Source organism: Pan paniscus, chromosome 12 (genome assembly GCF_029289425.2).
Source record: "Pan paniscus chromosome 12, NHGRI_mPanPan1-v2.0_pri, whole genome shotgun sequence".
Lineage (NCBI taxonomy): Eukaryota > Metazoa > Chordata > Mammalia > Primates > Hominidae > Pan > Pan paniscus.
This window is the reverse complement of record NC_073261.2, coordinates 40,834,882-40,859,039: the sequence shown is the minus strand read 5'-3', so window position 1 is coordinate 40,859,039 and position 24,158 is coordinate 40,834,882. Positions and strand designations below refer to the sequence as shown.

At 45.7% G+C, this 24,158-nt stretch overlaps 1 protein-coding gene across 1 annotated transcript; it reads left to right on the top strand.

The window, feature by feature from the left end:
• Window positions 1–11,825: 11,825 nt before the first annotated feature.
• On the top strand, window positions 11,826–21,654 carry MAT2A (methionine adenosyltransferase 2A). Its single transcript, XM_003816583.6, has 9 exons — window positions 11,826–15,748; window positions 17,453–17,530; window positions 17,625–17,747; window positions 18,002–18,114; window positions 18,198–18,341; window positions 18,527–18,745; window positions 18,937–19,119; window positions 19,275–19,408; window positions 20,043–21,654. The coding sequence occupies exons 1-9, from the start codon at window positions 15,658–15,660 to the stop codon at window positions 20,143–20,145; spliced, it is 1,188 nt and encodes a 395-aa protein (XP_003816631.1). The 5' UTR covers window positions 11,826–15,657; the 3' UTR covers window positions 20,146–21,654.
• The last annotated feature ends 2,504 nt before the right edge of the window (window positions 21,655–24,158 follow it).

Here is a 24,158-nt window from a genome sequence, read left to right as displayed (position 1 = left end):
CTGGTGTTCCTGACCACCACACTCTGCTGCCCCTCATGCTTCCCTGAGAAGGTGACACTCTGGCTGAGACCTGAGCGATGAACAGCAGTCAGGCAGCAATAGAGGAAGGAGATGGATGAAAGGTCAGGCAGATGCGGATGGATGAAAGGTCACCTGAAGGTCATACAAGGAACTAAAATAAACATTTAGCTGCACAGAGTGTGAAAGATCCATCCAGCTGAGAACAGTCCTCCTTCGTTTCTTTTCTTTTGGACCTTGGCTGAGAAGGGCAGTGCAGGGATGAGGCGAGGTTTGGGGGAGGTGGTTCGAGCTCTGTGATCATTTTCTCTGGGTGAGAGGCAGACCTCGGTGCCAGGATCTGAGGGCTTCTAAAGGCCCTGGCAACAGCTACCAGGGCTCCTGAGAAAGTCCCCAGGCATCCAGGATCCTGCAGGCTTGGCAGCCCCTCAATCCCCTCTTGGCCTTGTTTCCCAAAGGACCCAACATCAATCAGGCACAGGAGCCTAAAGCACGACCTAGCAAACAGCTGGCAAACTATTTTTAAAATCCAATTTAAAGTTGTATATGTATAAGCTCCAGTGGATTTCTCTGGGGAATTCTATCTTTCAAGTGGAAATTTTTTTTTAAGTCAAATAAGGTAATCTCTATTTTGATTCCCATCAAACCCCAGTGTGGGGCCCTGCAGCCAACGGTAAGTGCTAATCCACTTTAAGCACAAGCAACTCAGAGCTTGGGAGTCAGCGAGCCTCCAGGATCCACAGAGAAAGGTCAGGACTGCTGATATTTATCGTGTTAACGCTGTTAGTGTGTGTTTGGCTCTGTCCAGCACAGGAAAAGAAAGAAAAGACATGAATTTTGCCTGCTGGAGTGGAGGAGAGCCAGGCTTCCGGGATCTGCCCATGAGTTGTGCAGCTCCCTAAACCTTAGATTCCCTCTAGCTCTCTTCCAAAAACATAAATGTATAAATAGAGGAACCAAAAGAGACAAGAGCAGAGAGCAGGGTTCTGAGGCAGGAAATGGAGCAGAGAGAGCGAGAGGCAGGGCAGAGGGATGGGGAGGCAGCAGGCCCAGCACTCCACAGCCTTCTAGGCTAAGCTCAGCCACTGCCTTTTTAGTGATTCTGCAGCCGCCAAGCTTAGGCCTCAGGCGCTGATGGAGAGATAAAGCATCTTGTGACAGGGCCAGCAGCACAGTGTACCCTGCAAGGTCGGCAGCTCTTTGCTTCTCCCAACAAACACCTTTTTCTGCATTCAGCCACCCAGATTTATTTGTCTCGGCTTTTCATCTTTCTGAGATCTAAAGTTACAAATTGGACAGACAGAGCTAGAGAAGGATTTCTCCTGCATTTTCTCCCCTACAGTGTGCTCTGCAAATGTCATTGCTCCTGCCTCACGGTTTTTGTCTAAACACAAACAAAACACAAACTTTAGGGTAATCTAAACGGACCCTTGGCTACCTGGGGGGTCGGATCTGCCGTGGCTACCCTTTCTCCCACCCTGCCCCCACCAGAGTCATGTTCCAAGCAGGCCAAGGTATTGAGACATTGGGAGGAGAGAGCAATGCTGGACAGACATCCTGGGGTGGAGGGGAGAGGGTCCCAGAGTGAAGGGAGAGAACTGGAAGGAAGCTCCTGACAGAAACGCTTTGTAATTTGCCTACTGTGGAGGGGCCCACAGAGGTTACAGGAGGCTGCTTTCAAGAAAGAAGGCAGTTCCACTGGGAGGGGAGAAGGGCAGGGAGCCCTACCTGCCCCTTCTGTCTGCAGTCATGATGTATGTGGTCATAGTTTCACCAGGAAGTTCATGTTCAAGTCTAACCATTTAAAAAGCCATTCTTGGCTGGGCACAGTGGCCCATGCCTGTAATCCCACACTTTGGAAGGCTGAGGCAGGCGGATTGCTTGAGTCCAGGCTTTCAAGACCAGCCTAGGCAACATGGCAAGACCCCCATCTCTACAGAAAAATACAAAAATTAGCTGGGTTTGGTGGCACACACCTGTAGTCCCAGTGTCCAGCCAGGAGCACAGAACAGTCATCTGTGACCCCACTCCCTCCTGGTTTTCCTCTCCCAGGTCTGATCACTCCTTCTCAGCCTTACTGCCGGGTTCCTCTTCTTCCGCCCAACCCTTAAGGGTAGGTGATCTCTAGAGTCCCACTCATTTGGCCTACACAATTTCCTCATATCGAGTTTCAACTGCCACTTTCTCTGATGTTGCTGTCTTCAAAAGCAAACTGCTCCACGTCTCATCTACCTCATCCGTCTTCAACCCAGAATTCTTGGAGCACTAGATCCATAGATCTACTCAATGTGTTCACATGCAGCATGTTCCTCAACTCATCATTTTCTTTTTTAATTTTTATTTATTTATTTATTATTTTTATTTGTATTTGAAATGGAGTTTCGCTCTTGTTGCCCAGGCTGGAGTGCAATGGTGCAATCTCGGCTCACTGCAACCTCCGCCTCCTAGGTTCAAGTGATTCCCCTGCCTCAGCCTCCCAAGCAGCTGGGATTACAGGCATATACCACCACATCTGGCTAATTTTGTATTTTTAGTACAGACGGGGTTTCTCCGTATTGGTCAGGCTGGTCTCAAACTCCCTACCTCAGGTGATCCACCTGCCTCGCCTCCCAAAGTGCTGGGATTACAGGTGTGAGCCACCGCACCCGGGTTTTTTTGTTCGGTTTTGGTTTGTTTTTTTTGTTTTTTTTTTGAGACAGAGTCTTGCCCTTGTCACCCAAGCTAGAGTGCAATGCGTGATCTTGGCTCACTGCAACCTCCGCCTCCTGGGTTCAAGCGATTCTCCTGCCCCAGTCTCCCGAGTAGCTGGGATTACAGGCTCGTGCCACCACGGCTGGCTACTTTTTTGTATTTTTAGTAGAAACACGGTTTCACCATGTTGGTCTGGCTGGTCTCAAACTCATGACCTCAGGTGATCTGCCTGCCTCGGCCTCCCAAAGTGCTGAGATTACAGGTGTGAGCCACCGTGCCTGGCCTCAACTTATTATTCTCAAAGCTGAACTCATTATTTTCTTCCCCATCCTTTTCTGGTCTTGAACTCTCTCTCTCCTTCTGAGTGTTCCCTTGGGCAGAATCGCCATCCACTCAGTCACCCAAGGCAAACGCCTGCACTGTCTCCTTAATCCCTCCTTCTTTCTCATTCGTCTCATCCAATCAGGCACCAACGCTGTCAGTTTGTCTTTTCAATAACTTTTCCTATCTGGGGCTGCCCCTCCACCCCCACCATCACCTCTTAAATTTGAGCCCTGCTCTGTTGCAGAAATCTTCTTACTGGTCCCCTTGACTCTAGTCTCTTATCTCCTCTCCATCTTCCAGGATGCTTCCCTGGTGGTCTTCAGAAAAAACAAACGATTTGGTCACAATGCTTTCATTAATGCAGCTAAAAAATAAGGTTGTCCTATGTCAGAACAAACCATAATCTCCCATCTGAGGGATTCCTCTTCTCTCTCTTCGTTGTCTGTCCATGTTCCTTGTCTGCTTTCAAAATATTTATTTATTTTCGCTGGGTGCGGTGGCTCACGCCTGTAATCCCAGCACTTTGGGAGGCCAAAGCGGGCGGATCACCTGAGGTCGGGAGTTCGAGACCAGCCTCACCAACACGGAGAAACCCCATCTCTACTAAAAATACAAAAATTAGCCAGGCATGGTGGTGCATGCCTGTAATCCCAGCTACTCGGGAGGCTGAGGCAGGAGAATCGCTTGAACCCGGAAGGCAGAGGTTGCAGTGAGCCGAGATCTCACCACTGCACTCCAGCCTGGGCAACAAGAGCGAAACTCCGTCTCAAAAAAAAAAAATTTTATTTTAAAAATACGTTTTTAAAAATTAGACTTACATTCACCTAGTATAGAAAATTCAAATAATATAGAAAAGTGTCAAACAAAAAGCAAAATTTACCTTCTCCCTCCAGTCCCCAGAGCCACTCTCCAAACGCTACCACCATTTGTTTTGAATCGTTCCTGAAAAGTCTACATATACCTGTATACCTCTTTTTAATCTAACACAAATGAGATCATATTACCTTGCATATTGTTTTCTGGCATAACGTATTTAGAAGTTTCCCTATCAACGTATATACTTCTACCTCCTATTTCAGTGATTGCATACTTTTCCATTACATGGATATATTTAACCAGTCTCCTGCTGATGGATGTCTAAGTGTTTTCCAGTTTTTTGTTATTATAATGTTGCAGTGAACATCCTTGTACATGATTTTGGCATAATTTTGCCAGCGAAATTACCACTAGGGCAATTCCTAGTAGTAGAATTGCTGAATCAACCAGTACCTGCACTCAAAATGTTGACAGACACTGCTAAATTACCCTCCAGAAGACCTGAATCTGTTTGTACACTCCCAGCAACAAAGTATGAGGGTGTCTATTTCTCCATAGTTTTGTAAATACTGGGCATTACAAAATTTTTATTTGTTTTCCAATATGATGAAAAGTGGAAACTCATTCTGCTTTACATTTCTTTGACTATGAGTGAGGTTGAATATCTTTTCACATACTTATTGGCTATTTGTATTTCTTGTAATCTGTTCACATCCTCTGCCTGTATGGTGGTTACTTTATGAGTCCAAGTGTCTGAACCATTGTCTATTGTCCTAGGGAAGTTAATAGAGTGATAGAACCCCATGAATTCCACCTTTTCACAAGTAGGAGCCTCAATCAATCAAAGAAGATTGAACAGCCCTAAAATGCTCAAGTAAGGGATCGCTCCTGGTGCTTTCTGTCCATTGGTGCTTGGCTGACCATCTGACTGCTTGAAACTCCTTGATCATCCAGAGCTTTCAAGTTGGAGCAGTCACCATCTTCTCCCTTCTCCCATTTGGTGCATAACATCAGGAACAGGTGGCGAGGGAACTGACCAGGTCCAAAGCCACTTGTCTCTTTGGGAAATAACTGCAGCAGCACAAATCAATAAGCTTTGACCCAGTACTTCTACTCTGACCTATTACTCTACTTTGGGAAATCTTTCCTAAAGAAAGAATTCCAAATATAAAAAAAACTTCTATGCACAAGAAGTTCATTTACAGTGTTGTTTAAGTAATAGAAAGCTAACTTCAAACAGCCTGTATGTCCAACACTCAGGAATTGCTCAGAAAATCCTTTGAATTTGTTATCACGGAGTGCTTAATGATTACGAATATAAAGACAAGGTGATGACAGAAAAATGCTAATAATACAATGATTTAACTTTTGATGAAACTCATACATTTACACTATTTACCTATAAATATATTTAAATTATACTTTTTAAAAACCCAAAAGGGATGTTAACAGTAGTTTTGCTAACGAGCTGGCAGTATAGGTCGTTTTCTCTTATTTTTCCAAACATAAAAAGACAATTTTTGTAATTGAGATATAATTCACATACCATAAAACTCACCTTTTTGATGTGTATCAGTAATGTTTAGTATATTCATAGCGTTTTGTAACCATTACCACTATCTAATTCCAGAATATTTTTATCTTTCCAAAAAGAAACTCCATACCCATTAGCAGTTACTCTCCACTCCCTTCTTCCACCAGCCCCTGGCCACCACGAATCTACTTTTTGTTTCTATGGATTTGATTTGCCTATTCTGGCTTTTTTTTTGAAACAGGGTCTCACTCTGTAACCCAGGCTGGAGTGCTGTGGCACAATCACAGCTCACTGCAGCCTCAACCTCCCAGGCTCAGGTGATCCTCCCACCTCAGCCTCCCTAGTAGCTGGGACTACAGGTGTGTGCCAACCATGCCTGGCTAATTTGTGTATTTTTTGTAGAGACAGGTTCTCACCATGTTGCCCAGGCTGGACTCAAACTCCTGAGTTCAAGTGATCCTCCCATCTTGGTCTCCCAAAGTTCTGGGATGACAAGATGAGCTACTGCACCCAGCCTGGACATTTCATACAAATGGAACTATACAGTGTATGCTTTTTGTCACTGATTTCTTTCACTTAGCATAATGTCTTCAAGATTCATCTATGTTGGCCGGGCATGGCGGCTCATGCCTGTAATCCCAGCACTTTGGGAGGCCAAGGCGGGTAGATCACCGGAGGTCAGGAGTTCCAGACCAGCCTGGCCAACATGGTGAAACCCCGTCTCTACTAAAAATACAAAAAACTAGCCAGGCATGGTGGCAGGCACCTGTAATCCCAGCTACTTGGGAGGCTGAGGCAGGAGAATTGCTTCAACCCGGGAGGCAGAATTTTGCAGTGAGCCAAGTTCATGCCAGTGCACTCCAGCCTGGGCAACAGAGGGAGACTCTGCCTCAGAAAAAAAAAAAGATTCATTCATGTTGTGGCATGTATCAGTACTTTATTCCTTTTTATGGCCAAATAATATTCCATTATATGGATATACCACATTATATTTATCCACTCATCAGTTGATGGACATTTGGTTGCTTCTACCTTTTGACTACAATGAAAAGTTGCTATGAACATTTGTGTACAAGTTTTTGTGTAAACATGTGTTGCAGCTCTCTTGAGCATACACCTAGGAGTGGGCCTGCTGGGTCATATAGTAACTATGTTTAACTTTTTGAGAAACTACAGAACTGTTTTCCAATGCGGCGGCACCAGTTTACATTCCCACCAGCAGTGTACACATGTTCCAATTTCTCCACATCCTTGTTAACCCTTGTTAGATTCAGGATTTGTCAACATTTTCTCTCATTCTGTGGGTCGTCTTTTCACTTTCTTGACAGTGTCCTTTAACAGTTTTTAATTTTGATGAGATCCAATTTAGCTCATCTTTCTTTGGCTGCTTATGTTTTTGGTGTCATTTCTAAGAAACCAAGATCATGGGCTGGGTGCAGTAGCTCATGCCTGTAATCTTAGCACTCTGGGAGGCCAAGGCAGCCCAATCACCTGAGGTAAGGAGTTCAAGACCTGTCTGGCCAACATGGCAAAATCCCATCTCTATTAAAAATAATACAAAAATTAGCCTGGCATGGTGGTGGGTGCCTGTAATCCCAGCTACTCGGAAGGCTGAGGCAGGAGAATTGCTTGAACCCAGGAGGCAGAGGTTGCAGTGAGCCGAGACTGCACCACTGTACTCCAGCCAAAGTGACAGACTGAGACTCCATCACAAAAAAAAAATCACAGGCCGGGTGCGGTGGCTCACGCCTGTAATCCCAGCACTTTGGGAGGCTGAGGCAAGTGGATCACGAGATCAGGAGATCGAGACCATCCTGGCTAACATGGTGAAACCCCGTCTCTACTAAAAATACAAAAAATTAGCCGGGCATGGTGGCGGGCGCCTGTAGTCCCAGCTACTCGGGAGGCTGAGGCAGGAGAATGGCGTGAACCCAGGAGGCAGAGCTTGCAGTGAGCCGAGATGGCGCCACTGCACTCCAGGCTGGGCAACAGAGTGAGACTCCATCTTAAAAAAAAAAAAAATCATGGCAGGAGGCCAAGGGGCAGAGCCTGGCAGTGCCAGTGTTGGTGGCAGCAGTAGGCCTGGCATGGGCAGGATTCCAGGGAGAGCGCAGAGTCTGTACACACCAGGCCACGCCCACAAGGGCTACCCATCAGGTAACTTATGACACGTAGTTCCCAAGGCCCAGCCAGACTGCAGACACCATGAGTGTAGTCCAATCTCCAAGTAAGATTCTCAAACTAAAGGAATGCCTAGGACAGTATTGCCCCTGCATATAGAGTATCTCAGGACACTGAAGCTTAGGCTGGGACTGTGACAGTATCCACAATATGTGTGGGGGTGGGGGTGTCTATTGTGTATACTTTGCATATTTATAAAATAAAAAGTTCAGTGGTCCATCAGGTGACAAATGACTTCAGAAGAATGAACACAATGAAGCATGGGTTGGCTGTCCTTCTTTTCACAGAGGGCTCTGCAGTGGTGATGGCACCTCTGAGGCAGGTTATCTGGTATTTGGGAGCTTCCCCATAGAAGGTGTGCCATAGAAAATGCTTGCTTTGGCCAGGCATGATGGCTCATGCCTATAGTCCCAGCACTTTGGGAGGCCGAGGTAGGCAGCTCACCTGAGCTCAGTTGTTCGAGACCAACCTGAGCAATATGGTGAAACCCCCTATCTACAAAAAATATAAAAATTAGCCAGGTGTGGTGGCATGCACCTGTGGTTCCAGCTACCCGGGAAGATGAGGTGGGAGGATTGCTTAAGCCTAGGAGGTTGCAGTAAGCCAAGATTGCAACACTACATACAGAAAGACCATGTCTCAAAAAAAAAAAAAAAAAAAAAAAGCCTGCTTTCCTTGCACTGGGGGAGCTCACTAGGATGAACCACTACTGCCTGGCTCCTATAGCCTGTTTATTCACCACACTCCATACCCTAGAGATAACTCACATTTGCTGCTAATCTTTTTTGGTTAACTTGCCGAAATAATTCTTACAAATTTTTACAATTTCAAATAACACGAGTTAGTACAGGAAAAGTATAAATCCCACCCACAGAGATACTCATTGTAAAGTTTGGCGTGCAGATTCCCAGAATTTATTCTATGAACCAAAAAAATATACACCTGTGGCTGGGCATGGTGGCTCATGCCTGTAATCCCAGCACTTTGTGAGGCTGAGGCGAGCAGATCACTTGAGATCAGAAGTTTGAGACCAGCCTGGCCAACATAGTGAAACCCCATCTCTACTAAAAATACAAAAAATTAGTCGGTCGTGGTGCCGGGCGTCTGTAATCCCAGCTACTTGGGAGGCTGAGGCACCAAAATCGCTTGAACCTGGGAGGCAAAGTTTGCAGTAAGCTGAGATTGCACCACTGTACTCCAGCCTGGGTGACAAAACGAGACTCCATATCCAAAATATATAAATTTGGTTTTTTTCGTTTTGTTTTCTTTTTTTGAGGCAGAGTTTCACTCTTGTTGCCCAGGCTGGAGTACAATGGCGCAAAATCAGCTCACCACAACCTCTGCCTCCCAGGTTCAAGCGATTCTCCTGCCTCAGCCTCCCAAGTAGCTGGGATTACAGGCATGTGCCACCACGCCTGGCTAATTTTTTGTATTTTCAGTAGAGACGGGGTTTCACCATGTTGGCCGGGCTGGTCTCAATCTCTTGACCTCGCCATCCACCCACCTTGGCCTCCCAAAGTGCTGGGATTACAGGCGTGAGCCACCGCGCCAGGCTTTCCTTTCCTCCCCTCCCCTCCTCTTTTCTCCTCCCTCCCTCCCTCCCTCCCTTTCTTTATCTTTTGACAGAGTTTCACTCTTGTTGTTCAGGCGAGAGCGCAGTGGCACGATCTCGGCTCACTGCAACCTTCACCTCCGGGTTTCAAGTGATTCTCCTGCCTCAGCCTCCCAAGTATCTGGGATTACAGGCACCACCACCACGCCCAGCTAATTCTTGTATTTTTAGTAGAGACGGGGTTTCACCATGTTGGTCCAGGCTGGTCCCGAGCTCCTGACCTCAAGTGATCCACCCACCTTGGCCACCCAAAGTGCTGGAATTACAGGCGTGAGCCACCGTGCCTGGACTAGAATAGCTTTCTAGAGGTGGGACTGCAGATACTAGGGAATGTGAATTTTAATTTATGAGAGATATCAGCAAGGATTTTAAAAAAAATTTTTTTTTGAGACAGAGTCTCACTCTGTTGTCCCGACAGACTGGAGTACAGTGGTGTGATCTCAGCTCCACTGCAACCTCCGCCTCCCAGGTTCAAGTAATTCTCCTGCCTCAGCCCCCTGAGTAGCTGGAATTATAGGCATGCACCACCACGCCCAGCTAATTTTTGTATTTTTAGTAGAGACGGGGTTTCACCATGTTGGTCAGGCTGGTGTCAAACTCCTGACCTCAGGTGATCCACCTTGGCCGCCCAAAGTGCTGGGATTACAGGCGTGAGCCACCGCACTGGCCCTAGCAAGGATTCTTAACTTGCAATATATGGTTAAGTTTCAGAAATTATACATAAAATGTTTGTCCATGTGTGTGTGTGATTTCTAGGGAGATCCATAGATTTTGTCAGATATTTAAAAAGTTTCAAGTCACTGGGGTACAGGGGGCTGTCACTTCACTACAGCAGTGGACCATGTGTAGTATATTTGCAGGTTTTGAGCAATTTTATCAACCAGGTACTTGTCCAGCAAGGGTCACTGTCTGTGCAGCTACCGGACCACCTGCAAGGAGAGCAGATGACAGCATTTCCACGTATCTCCTGCCCCTAGAGTAAAGGTGAAGATCCATACAGACCACAGTCATGGTACCACCTCCTCTTTAGGTCTGATTAATTTGCTAGAGTGTGCCGGGCATGGTGGCTCATACCTGTAATCCCAGCACTTTGGGAGGCGGAGGTGGGCAGATTACCTGAGGTCAGGAATTCAAGACCAGCCTGGCTAACATGGCAAAACCCGGTCTCTACTAAAAATACAAAAATTAGCAGGGCATGGTGGCAGGCGCCTATAATCCCAGCTACTCATAGGCTGAGGCAGCAGAATCACTTGAACTCAGGGGTGGAGGCTGCAGTGAGCTGAGATCTCGCCACTTCACTCCAGCCTGGGTGGAAGAGCAAAACTCTGTCTCAAAAAAAAAAAAAATTTTTTTTTTCACTAGAGTGGCTCATAGAACTCAGGGAAGCACTTGCTCATTTTTACTGGTTATTTTAAAGGATACAAACAAACAGCCAGATGAAGAGATACATAGGGTGAGGTCTGGGAGGGTCCCAAGTGTAGGAGCTTCTGTTACCATGGAGTTGGGGTGTGCCACCCTCCTGGCACGTGGATGAGTTCTTATTCACTTTCCTGTCAGCCTCCACCTGTTCAGCTCTCCAGAAACTCTCTGAACCCAGTCCTCTCAGCATTCTTTGTCCCAGGGTATGGGGTAGGACCCTCTCTGGAATGAGGGTCTTATAACCCATGATCAGAAGGGCAGGGCAAGATTAGAGTCCTGCCTTGGGGCAGGTGAAAGAGAGGCAGGAAAAAGAGAGATTCTGTTTCCTGAGGCCTGCTCCTGAGTCCTAACACTCTCAACATTATAACAAAACACTGTATAACAAGGGCTATGGGAGTTATGAGCCAGGAACCATGGATAAAAACATATATAAATTCACACATATATTAACATCACATCTATCAACGAGGTTGAGCATTTTTTTCATATGTTTATTGCAATTTGCATTTTCTCCTTGGTGAGCTACCTACTTATTTTATGTTGTGTATATTTTCCCACAGTAAAAGAGAAGGAAATGATATCTACTCTACATAGTATCCTGGAGAGACAGTCATGAAAATTGTTAAGAAAAAAAAAATCCATGTTTCTCTGAATAGTAAGATGTGTGCGTGTGTGTGTTCACAGAAAAAGGAATGGGAGGATATAAACCAAATTGTTAATATTAACGACCTCAGGGAGTATGCAGTATTTATTGTTTGGCTATAAGAAGGGGCATGAATTTAGAGGTCAGACCAGGCTCAAGGCCCTAGCTCCACTACTGATTTGATGTGTGACATGGACGAATAACATGCCAGTTTCTTCATCTGTAAAACAGGAAGAGAAATAGAGCTGTTGTGAGTAGTAGATATTACAACAGTGCCTGTCACAATAAAGTGTAGCTATTGTCATCATATTATTATCTCCTTCAGTGTCTTCTTCACTGTACCATATCTATTCTTCCATTCAGGACTTCTTTATTGGGACTGTAAAAAGATTTAAGTATCAAAAGAGAAAAACATAGAAATAAAAACAAAATACAAAAAGCCTAATAATGAGGGGGTTCACATAGTACTTGTTTCTGATCCCACTAGAACTAGCTTGCCTCTGAGGCCATCCGAGATATCTAAGCTTTGGCCCTAAAGAACTGGCACAAATTTGGAGACGTGGCCTACATTTCTTTCTTCTTGGTCTGTCTTCACATAGAAGGTGCTCTTAAGACACGCAGCCTAGGAACCTCCTTCTCAACATCTCCACACCTTCACTTGCTCTTTGCTATCCCTACTGTCACCCTCCTCTTTTCTCCTGCCACATCAACAGCTTCTTGCACTGCAAATGTTTTCTGGAACTCTCCCCATGACTGACAGGCTGATAAGGAGTTATTTTATTTGCTGTTTGAGTCACAAATACCATTTTTATCCAATCCCAACTTTGCCTTTTTTGTAGGGTTACTGCTACATTAATGTTCTCTGGCTTGAGAAATCTGAAGACTTTAGGCAGTGATTAGATTTTTCCTACGTGCTTTACAACACTTCACATTCAACAAATTCATTAACGATAAACAGGAAATAAACCAACAATTTCTCCTGGTTTAGTTCACCTTTAGGACACTCATCTATGAAACCAGAAATCTTTTTCCTGTCAGAACAGGATGGCCATGTGCTTCCCTGTTAACAAAGAAGTCTTAATTTTATTAATTACAATGCTTACGACTAAAACAAAGCAGGACCTCTTTCCATTGATTTCACATGATCGCCAGAGTCTCTCATGTCTCTGCTTCCTTCTGCCATCTTTTTTTTTGAGACGGACTTTTGCTCCGTCGCCCAGGCTGGAGTGCAGTAGTGCGGTCTCAGCTCACTGCAAGCTCCACCTCCCGGGTTCACGTCATTGTCCTGCCTCAGCCTCCCAAGTAGCTGGGACTACAGGCGCCCGCCACCACGCCCAGCTAATTTTTTGTATTTTTAGTAGAGATGGGATTTCACCGTGTTAGCCAGGATGGTCTGGATCTCCTGACCTCGTGATCCGCCCCGCCTCTGCCTCCCAAAGTGCTGGGATTACAGGCGTGAGCCACCGTGCCCCGCCCCCTTCTGCCATCTTTATATTCGTTCACTTTTCGTTTCCTTCCCTTCCTTTCTTGTCTCTCCCTCTTGAACATTTCTAAGCACCTTGTGTGTGCCAGGCATTCAGTAACAAAGCTTGAGCAAAACAGCCCACCTTCTCATTATCACTGAGCTTACAAGCCTAACTGGGAAGTGGAGACATTCATCAAATAATCACCAAATCTATAATTTGAAACTGCACTTAGTGCCATGAAATAAAACACAGGCCCCTGTGACAAATCTGTGTAGATGAAGGCTTCATCCAGGAAGTGGTAGCTGAGCTGGAGTGAGAAGGATAAGGAGTTAGCCAGGCATCTCCCCACATTTAGAGCGCCGAGTGGGCAGAGACCAGGATTGTTATAGCATTTGCTCCTGGGTCTGACTCACAGATGTGCTCATAAATATTTGTGGAAGGGAGGAAGGGACAATACGAATAATATAAAATAAATGAAAATGTGTCCTCCTTTGTTTTGATACTATGAAATTAATAAAATTAACTGCTACTAAAAAACAAGTTCAAGTAGAACACAGAAAGGAGAGTGTGGCACAAGATAAGCTTGCAGAAGTAGCAGCCAAATCACACTGGGGCCTTGAGTATGTAGAGATTTTAGTCCGTATCCCGACAGCAATTGAAAGCCACTGAAAAGTAATTCACAGGAAATATAGTTAACTTTTTTACAGCTTACATTAAAACAAATTATGTACTAGATACTGTGCTAAAGACTCTACTTGCACTATTTTAATCCTTGAAACAATCCTATGATGTACTATTAATATTCCAATTTTACAGAACGAGGATACTGATGCATAGAGAGGTCGTGACTCCAAACCCCTACTCTTACTGTATTACACCTACACACTATTCACAAGTGAGAGAAGTAGGTAAGCAACTATGTACAGCTAAATCTCATCTCCTTGGCAGGCCTAGCCCCACTGTGGAGTTGGTAGCACAGGGGTATCAGGATTTAATGAGCCAATCATTGACTTTACGCTCCTTGTTCTGACTCTCTAATAAAATAACCTTCCAGTTATATTCTGGCTTCCCATATAGATTTTTCTGCTGGGAGATAATGCACTGACCAGCCTACACACGCATTTTGTTCCAGTTGACAATTTTATTACACATTGTAAGTTAATAAATTGGCATTCTGCTTTAAAAAATAACAAAAAATTTTAATAGTCTTATACAGTTACTTTCCCATGAAGGGTTAGCTTGAAAAGTAAAAAGCAACGAATAAAAATATCATCACCTATTGTCTCTTTTGTGGTCGAACCTTTTCTTGCTGCCTGCTTTGAGCGACCGTGGATGTGGTCACTGAGTCTGGGGAGGAGCCCTTTATCTTCTTTGTCGATGCCCCCAGCACAGCCCAAGTGCTTCCTTTGTTTCCCACTGAGCCTTTAGCAAATCCCACCTTTCCTCCTGCACCGGCGGAGAGGATTGTTCTTGGGAATGCACCTTGTTCTACTGCCTCCAGCAGTAGACAGCTGGAGACTGTTACTAGGGGTCTCTCCTTCACCTCCCCAGCGTAAAGTACATCCCATGCTAGGAGCAGGCCGTTCCCTGAGAACCTCATTAAACCCGGCGTTCTTGTCACGCGCCCCGCTCAGGGCCACCAGGCCACCAGCCCGACCAGACCTGCACCGAGGCCCAGCCCCAGAACAAGCTGCAGAGACCCCCGCCCCCAAGGCGGGCTCCCTCCAAACGGGACTCCATACTCCTTGCTGGTTCAAGTTTTGTTTCGCTCTTTTTCCCTGTAATTCCTTTATTGGGCAAAACTGGGACAAACGCAGGTGGACATTTTAAAGTGAAAGCTTCATGAAACAGCCCATTCCACGCCGTCAAGAGATCTGCTTAAGCACATTCAAGGGAACGAATAGCCCCCACCCACCAAAAAAGAAATGTTCGTTCCATATTCTCCTGACCAGAGGATTGAAACATCGATTCCCCTCCCCCCCCTTTCAAAGGAACAGGAAGGCCACGGGGCAAGGACGGACTTGGGAGCGGCCTCCTTTCTCTCTGGAGGGAAAGGCTGGAGCGCTGCCTCCACTTTAAGTCCACGAACCACGAAGGGTGAGGATCCCTCAGAAACTTTAGCGCAGGGAAGCGGGCAGGAGAGCGATTGTTTAAATCGATGGCAGCACCCTCATTAATCTGCTTTCCGGCCATCTTCAGCAGAGCCATTCACCAGGAAACGACTAGAAGGTGGGCCTGCGCCCCTCAGATATCCCGGGGCCGGCAACGAGCCGGGCAGGGACGCCGAAGGAAGGCCGTGAGGAGCCCTCGCTGGCCGGCCAAGATGGCCACCTTCACATGGCCGACCGCCACCGGCTCCCTGCCACCCGGCATCTAGAGGCGGGACGGCCAGAAAGACCCCAGCCGCAGCACAAAACCTCCGCGATTCCCGCCGCCTCCGCTGGGGGACGCGACCTCCGGGAAAGCTATCCCGGCCAACGGTCGGAAGGGAGGTGCCATGTCACCGCACAGGGGAGCGGGTCCAGCAAGCCCCAGTCGCTTTTTCTCCCACATGAAACAAGGAAGAGCAAACCCCCCCGTCTCCTCGCGTCTGCATTTTTCCCCTAGCTCTAGCGGCTCAAGATAGCTGAACGGTCTCTGGAGGGCTGGATTGCCACGGCACCTCCCGCGGCCGCGCAGTGTGGTTCAGCCCGGACTCCGCGGAGCGAGCTGCCCTTCCTCCCTCGACCCCCGCGCAAGTGCTGCATTGGCGCGCGGCGCCGAGGGGCGGGGCCCGAGCCGGGCGCGCGCGGACGCTGCTCTATAAATACCGGGCCGCACCGCCCGCCGCTTCGTTCGCTCCGCGCCGCCCGCCTGCTACGAGTAGAACGCTGTCCGCAGCTTGCGCATTTCGCAGCCGCTGCCGCCTCGCCGCTGCTCCTTCGTAAGGCCACTTCCGCACACCGACACCAACATGAACGGACAGCTCAACGGCTTCCACGAGGCGTTCATCGAGGAGGGCACGTTCCTTTTCACCTCAGAGTCGGTCGGGGAAGGCCACCCAGGTGAGGGGACGGCCTGAAGCGAAGCGTGGGGCGGGGCAGAAGGCAGCGCCAAGGTCCGGCTGGTTGCGGCCGGCCGGTGGTGGGGCCCGCGCGGGTCGTCCTCGTCCGCCGGGTGATGGGAAGAGCGGCGACCGCGCGCTTTCCTCGTGGCGCCGCCAGGGCCTGGCGCGTGGCCGCCGCTCCTCTTCCCCCTCCCCTCTCCACCCTTCCCTTCCCCCCCTCCCTTTCCATTCGGTCGCGCGCCTAGGCATGCGGAAGGTTCCAGAAAACGTGAAGGGCGGGGGCTGTGGTCGCTAGTGAGTTCTGGCCGGGAAGGGAGGGCACTGTTAACCCCTCCCGGCCCTGCCGTCTGACAAACCTGGAGTGGGCGACCCGCCCCGCGTGCTCGCGTCCGGCCCTCGGGAGCGCGCGCCCCGCATTGCAGCGGCGACCACGTGTTTGCCGCATGTGGTGTCTGGGCGAGGGGGAGCCGTGGGCCTCCCCGGCTGTCCTGGCCCTCAGTTTGAGGGGTGAGGGGCCTATGCCTTGGGACGTCGTCTGGCTCCACTGCCTCAGTGGTTAGGTCTTGACTACACGCTGGAGAATACGCACATGCCCTTCGGCGGATATGGCCTTGCCTCCAAGGTGACGGCCTCTGACTAAATATAGCGCATGTCCAAGAAGGCAGTCCTTATTTGGACCCCTTGTGAAAAGGATGGGAAGCATGAATTAGGAGCTGCCATTGCTTTGGGTTCGCATTTAAAGTCTTCGGTGCAGGGTTTTACTTGAGGCTTTGTCCGCTCAACCGCCATTATGGGGATCAATTGGCACGTGAAGGAGGAGTAAAGCTATTTCCAGGAACTGAGAATCTCAGCCTGAGCATATCGGCTAGTAAAGATGATTATTTGGCTCTTTAGGCTGTTTCTGCCCTTAGGATGACCGCAGTAGCTAGCTATCTGGTGGCTTTAGGGTCTGGTCAGTTTACTGTGCCCATGATGAAATCCCACAAGTAACTTAGTGGTATGAGAGGACAAACCCAGGATCTTGATGAGTGCTGAAGGTTAGCTGTTACACCAGTTAGTAGTAGACCGAAGTTCAGAGCCTGCAGTCTGGCTTCCACATTATATTTGGATTCTGTTTTAGGCGGTTATAGAAAATTCAGAAAAACGAACTTGAATTAGGGAGATATTTGTTCTCCCTCCTAACAATAGATGACAAAGCAGGGAGACATGGATTCGGAATACGTTTGAGCATTTTCTACACTGTTGAGCTTTTGTTTCCTGCGCAACTCCTAACAGCAAAATCAGATAATTGCCATTTTAGTCAGAAAATGCTTTTCATTTAATTGTTTAATTGAATTATCTTGTTGCTCATTATAATTGGTGTTCCTTAAGATTAGGGAAACTGGCCTACCTGTGGCCTCAGTTCTACCAGACTCCCAGGTGCAGAGGGGTTTGGTACAGTTGTGGAAGTGAATATGATATAGGGCAAATTCTGTTCTTTAAAGGATATAGGACTAACAGTTCACCTTTCTGGTGATTAGATTTATAATGCAAACTTTGAATTTTAGGAGGAAAGTGCATATGCAATGAATTAAGATGTATTAAGCATGTTTTTTAAAATCTCCAAAGATTTTACAGATAGTAACAGGGAGGGAGCTTGCATACATACATACATACTTTGTTTAAAGTTAAAGAAATTGAGCCAGGAATTTCTCTTTTCCAGATAAGATTTGTGACCAGATCAGTGATGCTGTCCTTGATGCCCACCTTCAGCAGGATCCTGATGCCAAAGTAGCTTGTGGTAGGTTCAGAATGTGCTTATCAACTGGTGGAAAGATAGCATAAAAATTATTTTTATAGAAGTGATGTTTGAGTTGAATGTCTCTTTTTATTAGAAACTGTTGCTAAAACTGGAATGATCCTTCTTGCTGGGGAAATTACATCCAGAGCTGCTGTTGACTACCAGAAAGTGGTTCGTGAAGCTGTTAAACACATTGGATATGATGATTCTTCCAAAGGTGTGTTTTAATGATTTTGCTATTTTTTTCTAGGTAACAGCTGTGAGGTTTGAAGAAACTCCTAGAATGTTCCTGCTAATCCTAAACTCCAGTTGTATTTTACTATACACTAAGCCCTATTCTGTTCATTCTCTAGAAGGTCCGATGGTTTAGGTATATTTGATTTCTTCAGCAGTGTTTAGAATTCCAGATAATTGCTGTAAACAGCAGGTATTTCTAGGACGTAAACAAGATGTTGTGTTTTTTGCTTATAGGTTTTGACTACAAGACTTGTAATGTACTGGTAGCCTTGGAGCAACAGTCACCAGATATTGCTCAAGGTGTTCATCTTGACAGAAATGAAGAAGACATTGGTGCTGGAGACCAGGTATCTTGGTGTAGAGGCTGTTTTAATCTCTTCTAACATTAAATTCTGGAGCTTGATCACATTGGTGACTTTTCTTTCTTTAGGGCTTAATGTTTGGCTATGCCACTGATGAAACTGAGGAGTGTATGCCTTTAACCATTGTCTTGGCACACAAGCTAAATGCCAAACTGGCAGAACTACGCCGTAATGGCACTTTGCCTTGGTTACGCCCTGATTCTAAAACTCAAGTAAGTGATGATCATAAAGCTTGGTTGTCTGATCATTTATTACATCAGCACAGAAGATCCATAATTTTGATAATAGCTAACTGGAAAAAATAGCGTTTGTCTTCCTATATTGTAACTTCAGGTAGAGAAACAAATACAAAGCTATTGTTTGGTATGGTGTTCTGATGACCTGTGTTGCCTTCAAGGTTACTGTGCAGTATATGCAGGATCGAGGTGCTGTGCTTCCCATCAGAGTCCACACAATTGTTATATCTGTTCAGCATGATGAAGAGGTTTGTCTTGATGAGATGAGGGATGCCCTAAAGGAGAAAGTCATCAAAGCAGTTGTGCCTGCGAAATACCTTGATGAGGATACAATCTACCACCTACAGCCAAGTGGCAGATTTGTTATTGGTGGGCCTCAGGTAATGTCATTTTGTTGCATTTTTCTGGATTTTTGATGGTTACTTAAAATTTTGGCTACTACATTTTTTTCAGGCTTTCTGAAACCTACATGTGAATCATCGGAGGATATTTGCTGAATGAATTCAGAATAGGCAACCTAATCCACTTGGAAAGCACTAGGCGTAAAGTAACTTAAATCCTGTAATTTCAGGGTGATGCTGGTTTGACTGGACGGAAAATCATTGTGGACACTTATGGCGGTTGGGGTGCTCATGGAGGAGGTGCCTTTTCAGGAAAGGATTATACCAAGGTCGACCGTTCAGCTGCTTATGCTGCTCGTTGGGTGGCAAAATCCCTTGTTAAAGGAGGTCTGTGCCGGAGGGTTCTTGTTCAGGTATACACTCTTTATATAACTGGAACGATTAAAAGTCATGTAAGTGGGAGGGTATTTAGTAGTAATCTACTTAACTACTTGTTTTATACCAATGTATTATACAAGTATATGGGTCTTTGCAATCACTGATTCTTACGACATTTGAATCCTTTTAGGTCTCTTATGCTATTGGAGTTTCTCATCCATTATCTATCTCCATTTTCCATTATGGTACCTCTCAGAAGAGTGAGAGAGAGCTATTAGAGATTGTGAAGAAGAATTTCGATCTCCGCCCCGGGGTCATTGTCAGGTAAAGATGGTAAAGCCTGTTGCTAGTCAAGTATTGAGGGTGTGGGTGTGTGTGTATATACTTAAGGCTGAGGAGGTGAAGGTGTGAAGGAAGACTTCTCAAATGGGAATATATTTTAATTCCTGGAACAGTTTTGAATTGCTGCCTTAGTGAAGACTTAGTTATTTGAGAAATTTAAAATTACGGTGCTCCATGGCTTAGGCTAACCACTCTAGAGAATCTTCCAGATTTGATATTTGAGCTTTGTGCTCTTCTACCTAAGGGTGTTAAGAAAATAGAGATAAAGTGGGTTGCTCAAGGTTTGTTACAATGTAAAAACCATGGTAGGGCGTGGGCGGCGGGACCTTGGTAAGTATTGTGTGATCTCAGGTGAGCTTTTTGACAATTGAAATTTCTCAGAATAATGACAAGTTTTCGTATTTGTTGAGCCAGGGACGGAAAAACAACTATAGTTACTAATAAGGACTGTGCAAGGAGTTTGGACACCAGGGAAGTAACACTTTTGCCACAAATTTTTTTCCTAGCATATCCCAGAGAACTCATTTGCCAGAGCTCTTGAAAATGAGTCTTGCTGATTGTTTTGCTTTATTTTAATTTAATGCTACATATTAAGTTACGGACTTGTATATTCCAGGGATCTGGATCTGAAGAAGCCAATTTATCAGAGGACTGCAGCCTATGGCCACTTTGGTAGGGACAGCTTCCCATGGGAAGTGCCCAAAAAGCTTAAATATTGAAAGTGTTAGCCTTTTTTCCCCAGACTTGTTGGCGTAGGCTACAGAGAAGCCTTCAAGCTCTGAGGGAAAGGGCCCTCCTTCCTAAATTTTCCTGTCCTCTTTCAGCTCCTGACCAGTTGCAGTCACTCTAGTCAATGACATGAATTTTAGCTTTTGTGGGGGACTGTAAGTTGGGCTTGCTATTCTGTCCCTAGGTGTTTTGTTCACCATTATAATGAATTTAGTGAGCATAGGTGATCCATGTAACTGCCTAGAAACAACACTGTAGTAAATAATGCTTTGAAATTGAACCTTTGTGCCCTATCACCCAACGCTCCAAAGTCATAATTGCATTGACTTTCCCCACCAGATGCTGAAAATGTCCTTGTAATGTGCACGTAAAGTACTTGTAGTTCCACTTATAGCCTCTGTCTGGCAATGCCACAGCCCTGTCAGCATGAATTTGTAATGTCTTGAGCTCTATTATGAATGTGAAGCCTTCCCCTTATCCTCCCTGTAACTTGATCCATTTCTAATTATGTAGCTCTTTGTCAGGGAGTGTTCCCTATCCAATCAATCTTGCATGTAACGCAAGTTCCCAGTTGGAGCTCCAGCCTGACATCAAAAAAGGCAGTTACCATTAAACCATCTCCCTGGTGCTTATGCTCTTAATTGCCACCTCTAACAGCACCAAATCAAAATCTCTCCACTTTCAGCTGTCTTTTGGAGGACGTACGTAATAAGGTTTTAATTTAGTAAACCAATCCTATGCATGGTTTCAGCACTAGCCAAACCTCACCAACTCCTAGTTCTAGAAAAACAGGCACTTGGCAGCCTTGTGATGTCATACAGAGAAGTCACAGGGCAGTACCTGAGGGTCTGTAGGTTGCACACTTTGGTACCAGATAACTTTTTTTTTTCTTTATAAGAAAGCCTGAGTACTCCACACTGCACAATAACTCCTCCCAGGGTTTTAACTTTGTTTTATTTTCAAAACCAGGTCCAATGAGCTTTCTGAACAGCTGGTGTAGCTACAGAGAAACCAGCTTCCTTCAGAGAGCAGTGCTTTTGGCGGGGAGGAGGAAATCCCTTCATACTTGAACGTTTTCTAATTGCTTATTTATTGTATTCTGGGGTATGGCGTAAGTACAGAGAAGCCATCACCTCAGATGGCAGCTTTTAAAAGATTTTTTTTTTTTTCTCTCAACACCATGATTCCTTTAACAACATGTTTCCAGCATTCCCAGGTAGGCCAAGGTGTCCTACAGAAAAACCTTGGGTTAGACCTACAGGGGGTCTGGCTGGTGTTAACAGAAGGGAGGGCAGAGCTGGTGCGGCTGGCCATGGAGAAAGCTGACTTGGCTGGTGTGGTACAGAGAAGCCAGCTTGTTTACATGCTTATTCCATGACTGCTTGCCCTAAGCAGAAAGTGCCTTTCAGGATCTATTTTTGGAGGTTTATTACGTATGTCTGGTTCTCAATTCCAACAGTTTAATGAAGATCTAAATAAAATGCTAGGTTCTACCTTAACTGTGTCTGTTACTCATTTGTTAAAGTGCTTTGGGGCCATAGGTACGTGCCTATAATCCCAACACTTTGAAAGGCTGAGGTAGGAGGATCACTTGAACATAGAAGTTGGAGGCTGTAGCGAACCATTATCAAGCCACTGCACTCTAGCCTGGGTGACTGAGACTTTGGCTCTTAAAAAATGCTATCATATGAATATGACCTGAGAATACTATATGTGTATCTTTAATCTTGAATTGTAATCCATAATTAGCCATAATTCAGGAAAATAACCTCAATCCCTAGACCCAGCGTGTGGGCATTTTTTAAAAGCTTAAGCAAGATTTGGTCCTCCTAGTGCACTTAGGCCAAAATTCATGTGTCCTTATTGCAGCAGCCATTCAATGCCATTTTTAAGTTTTCAGCTAAGGTTAAGGGCTTCAAACCATTGAAGACATAAAAACCGCTAAAAGTATTAACCTGGAAGTGGTAATGTCTATCAAGTCCTGGCAATTTAAGCCTATTAATCTGCATACATTTTTAAATTATGAGCTTAGTTTTAAGGGCTGTATGATGTTTCCATTTGAGAAGTTCTGAAACATGATTTCTAGTCAATATCTTGCAGAGATAAATATGCAAATTAACTGAAAATGCTGTAAATTTCCAAGGGCTTAAATTTCGTTTATGGCAGGTTGTGTAGAAAATCCGCAGACCACACTGCTCTTGAACCTAGGAGCTACATGCATAGAGAATAGCCACTTGGATTACATTTCTAGCAACATCTGAATAGTAGTCCAGCTTTTTACTCTTGTCCTGCAAATGTAGAGCCAAGGAGTGCTTGCTTATGCCTGTTTGCATGGAGACTTAAAAACTTGGAAATCTGGAGGGCAGGCGGAGTGGCTCACGCCTATAGTCCCAGCACTTTGGGAGGCCAAGGCATGTAGATCACGAGACCATCCTGGCTAACACAGTGAAACCCCGTCTCTACTAAAAATATAAAAAAATTAGCCAGGCACCTGTAGTCTCAGCTACTCAGGAGGCCGGGGCAGGAGAATGGCGTGAACCCGGGAGGTGGAGCTTGCAGTGAGCTGAAATCGTGCCACCACACTCCGGCCAGGGTAACAGACTTTAAAAAAAAAAGCCTTGGAAATCTGGGTATGGTAGCTTACACCTGTAATCCCAGCACTTTGGGAGGCTAATGCGGCTGGATCACCTAAGGTCAGGGTTTGATACCAGCCTGGCAAACTGTGAAACCCCGTCTCTACCAAAAATACAAAAAAGCTGGGCGTGGTGGCAGGTGCCTGTAATCCCAGCTACTCAGGAGGCTAAGGCAGGAGAATCACTTGAACCCAGGAGGCGGAGGTTGCAGTGATCCGAGATGGCGCCACTGCACTCCAGCCTGGGCCAGAGCAAGGCTCCTTCTTAAAAAACTTGGAAATCTGTTGGGAAGTAGGGGGAGGGCAAGGTTAAAACCTATGCAGGTGTATCAATTAGACTTGTTCCAACTTGAGAACCTGAATTTTGCATGTAATTGAAATGTTCCAGAACAAGTCTGGCAGTTTCATAAGGGAGTTTTTAGATGCCAATACATTGCAGATAACCATATTGGCTACATAGGGGAATGAGCATGGATAGGTGCCTCTAAGTTGGTAGAATAGCATGAGAAGTTTTCAAAAGTAACCGCTTTAAGGTTATGTTCAGTATTTGCTAAGTAAACAAAGATTTCCCCAACCTTGAGGGAGCTTGTGGACTAAGGGGATAGTGTTGTCCTGCCCAGCCTAGGGGAAAAGCATCCTGAAGTAACCTTCAGGTGGTGGAGGAACATTAGGCCACAGGGAGCAGAGGGAAACCATAACAGCAGGGGATGATAAGGGTGATTATAGTTTAGAAGGCATGAAAGTATGACTTAAGGAAATGTCTTTAGGTTGAACATTCTGTATATAACCTGCCTTTCTAAAGTTTCAAAGGGGATGGATACCCATCAGGGGCAAAGATCCAAATCCTGAGGGTAGAAGGAGGAGGATGTATACTAAAGTCTTTTGGCTAAAAGGACATTGATAGCCCATTTTTAGAATGGCTACAGTTGCAACCCAACTCTACCCCACTGAACAGCTTTTATTACCAGTATTTACATGACCACTTTTTCTTTACACCTCACCCTACCCCAATATCTTCCTTGGGAAAATTGGTCAGAGAGGTGGTATACTAACAGTTTGGGGAAGGGCAGCATCCTTGCCCATATTTAGAAAAATACTTTTTCAAGTGTCTTCTCCCAAATAACTCTTGGGACTTTTGTTACTAGTCAAGTAGGTACAGTGAGTTTGGCAAACAAACAGAAGGAAAGAGCTAAACTTGCTGGCAAACAACATAGTGGCAAGGTATCTTCTATTGTGTTACTATGAGAGAAGATCTGCAAAAGGATTGAAAATCAGCATCCCTCCCACCCATTCTTACAAAGTAATCAGGGGACCCTGTGCCACAGCCATTGCTTGCCCATATAATACCTTGAATGAATTAGGGATTTTCCA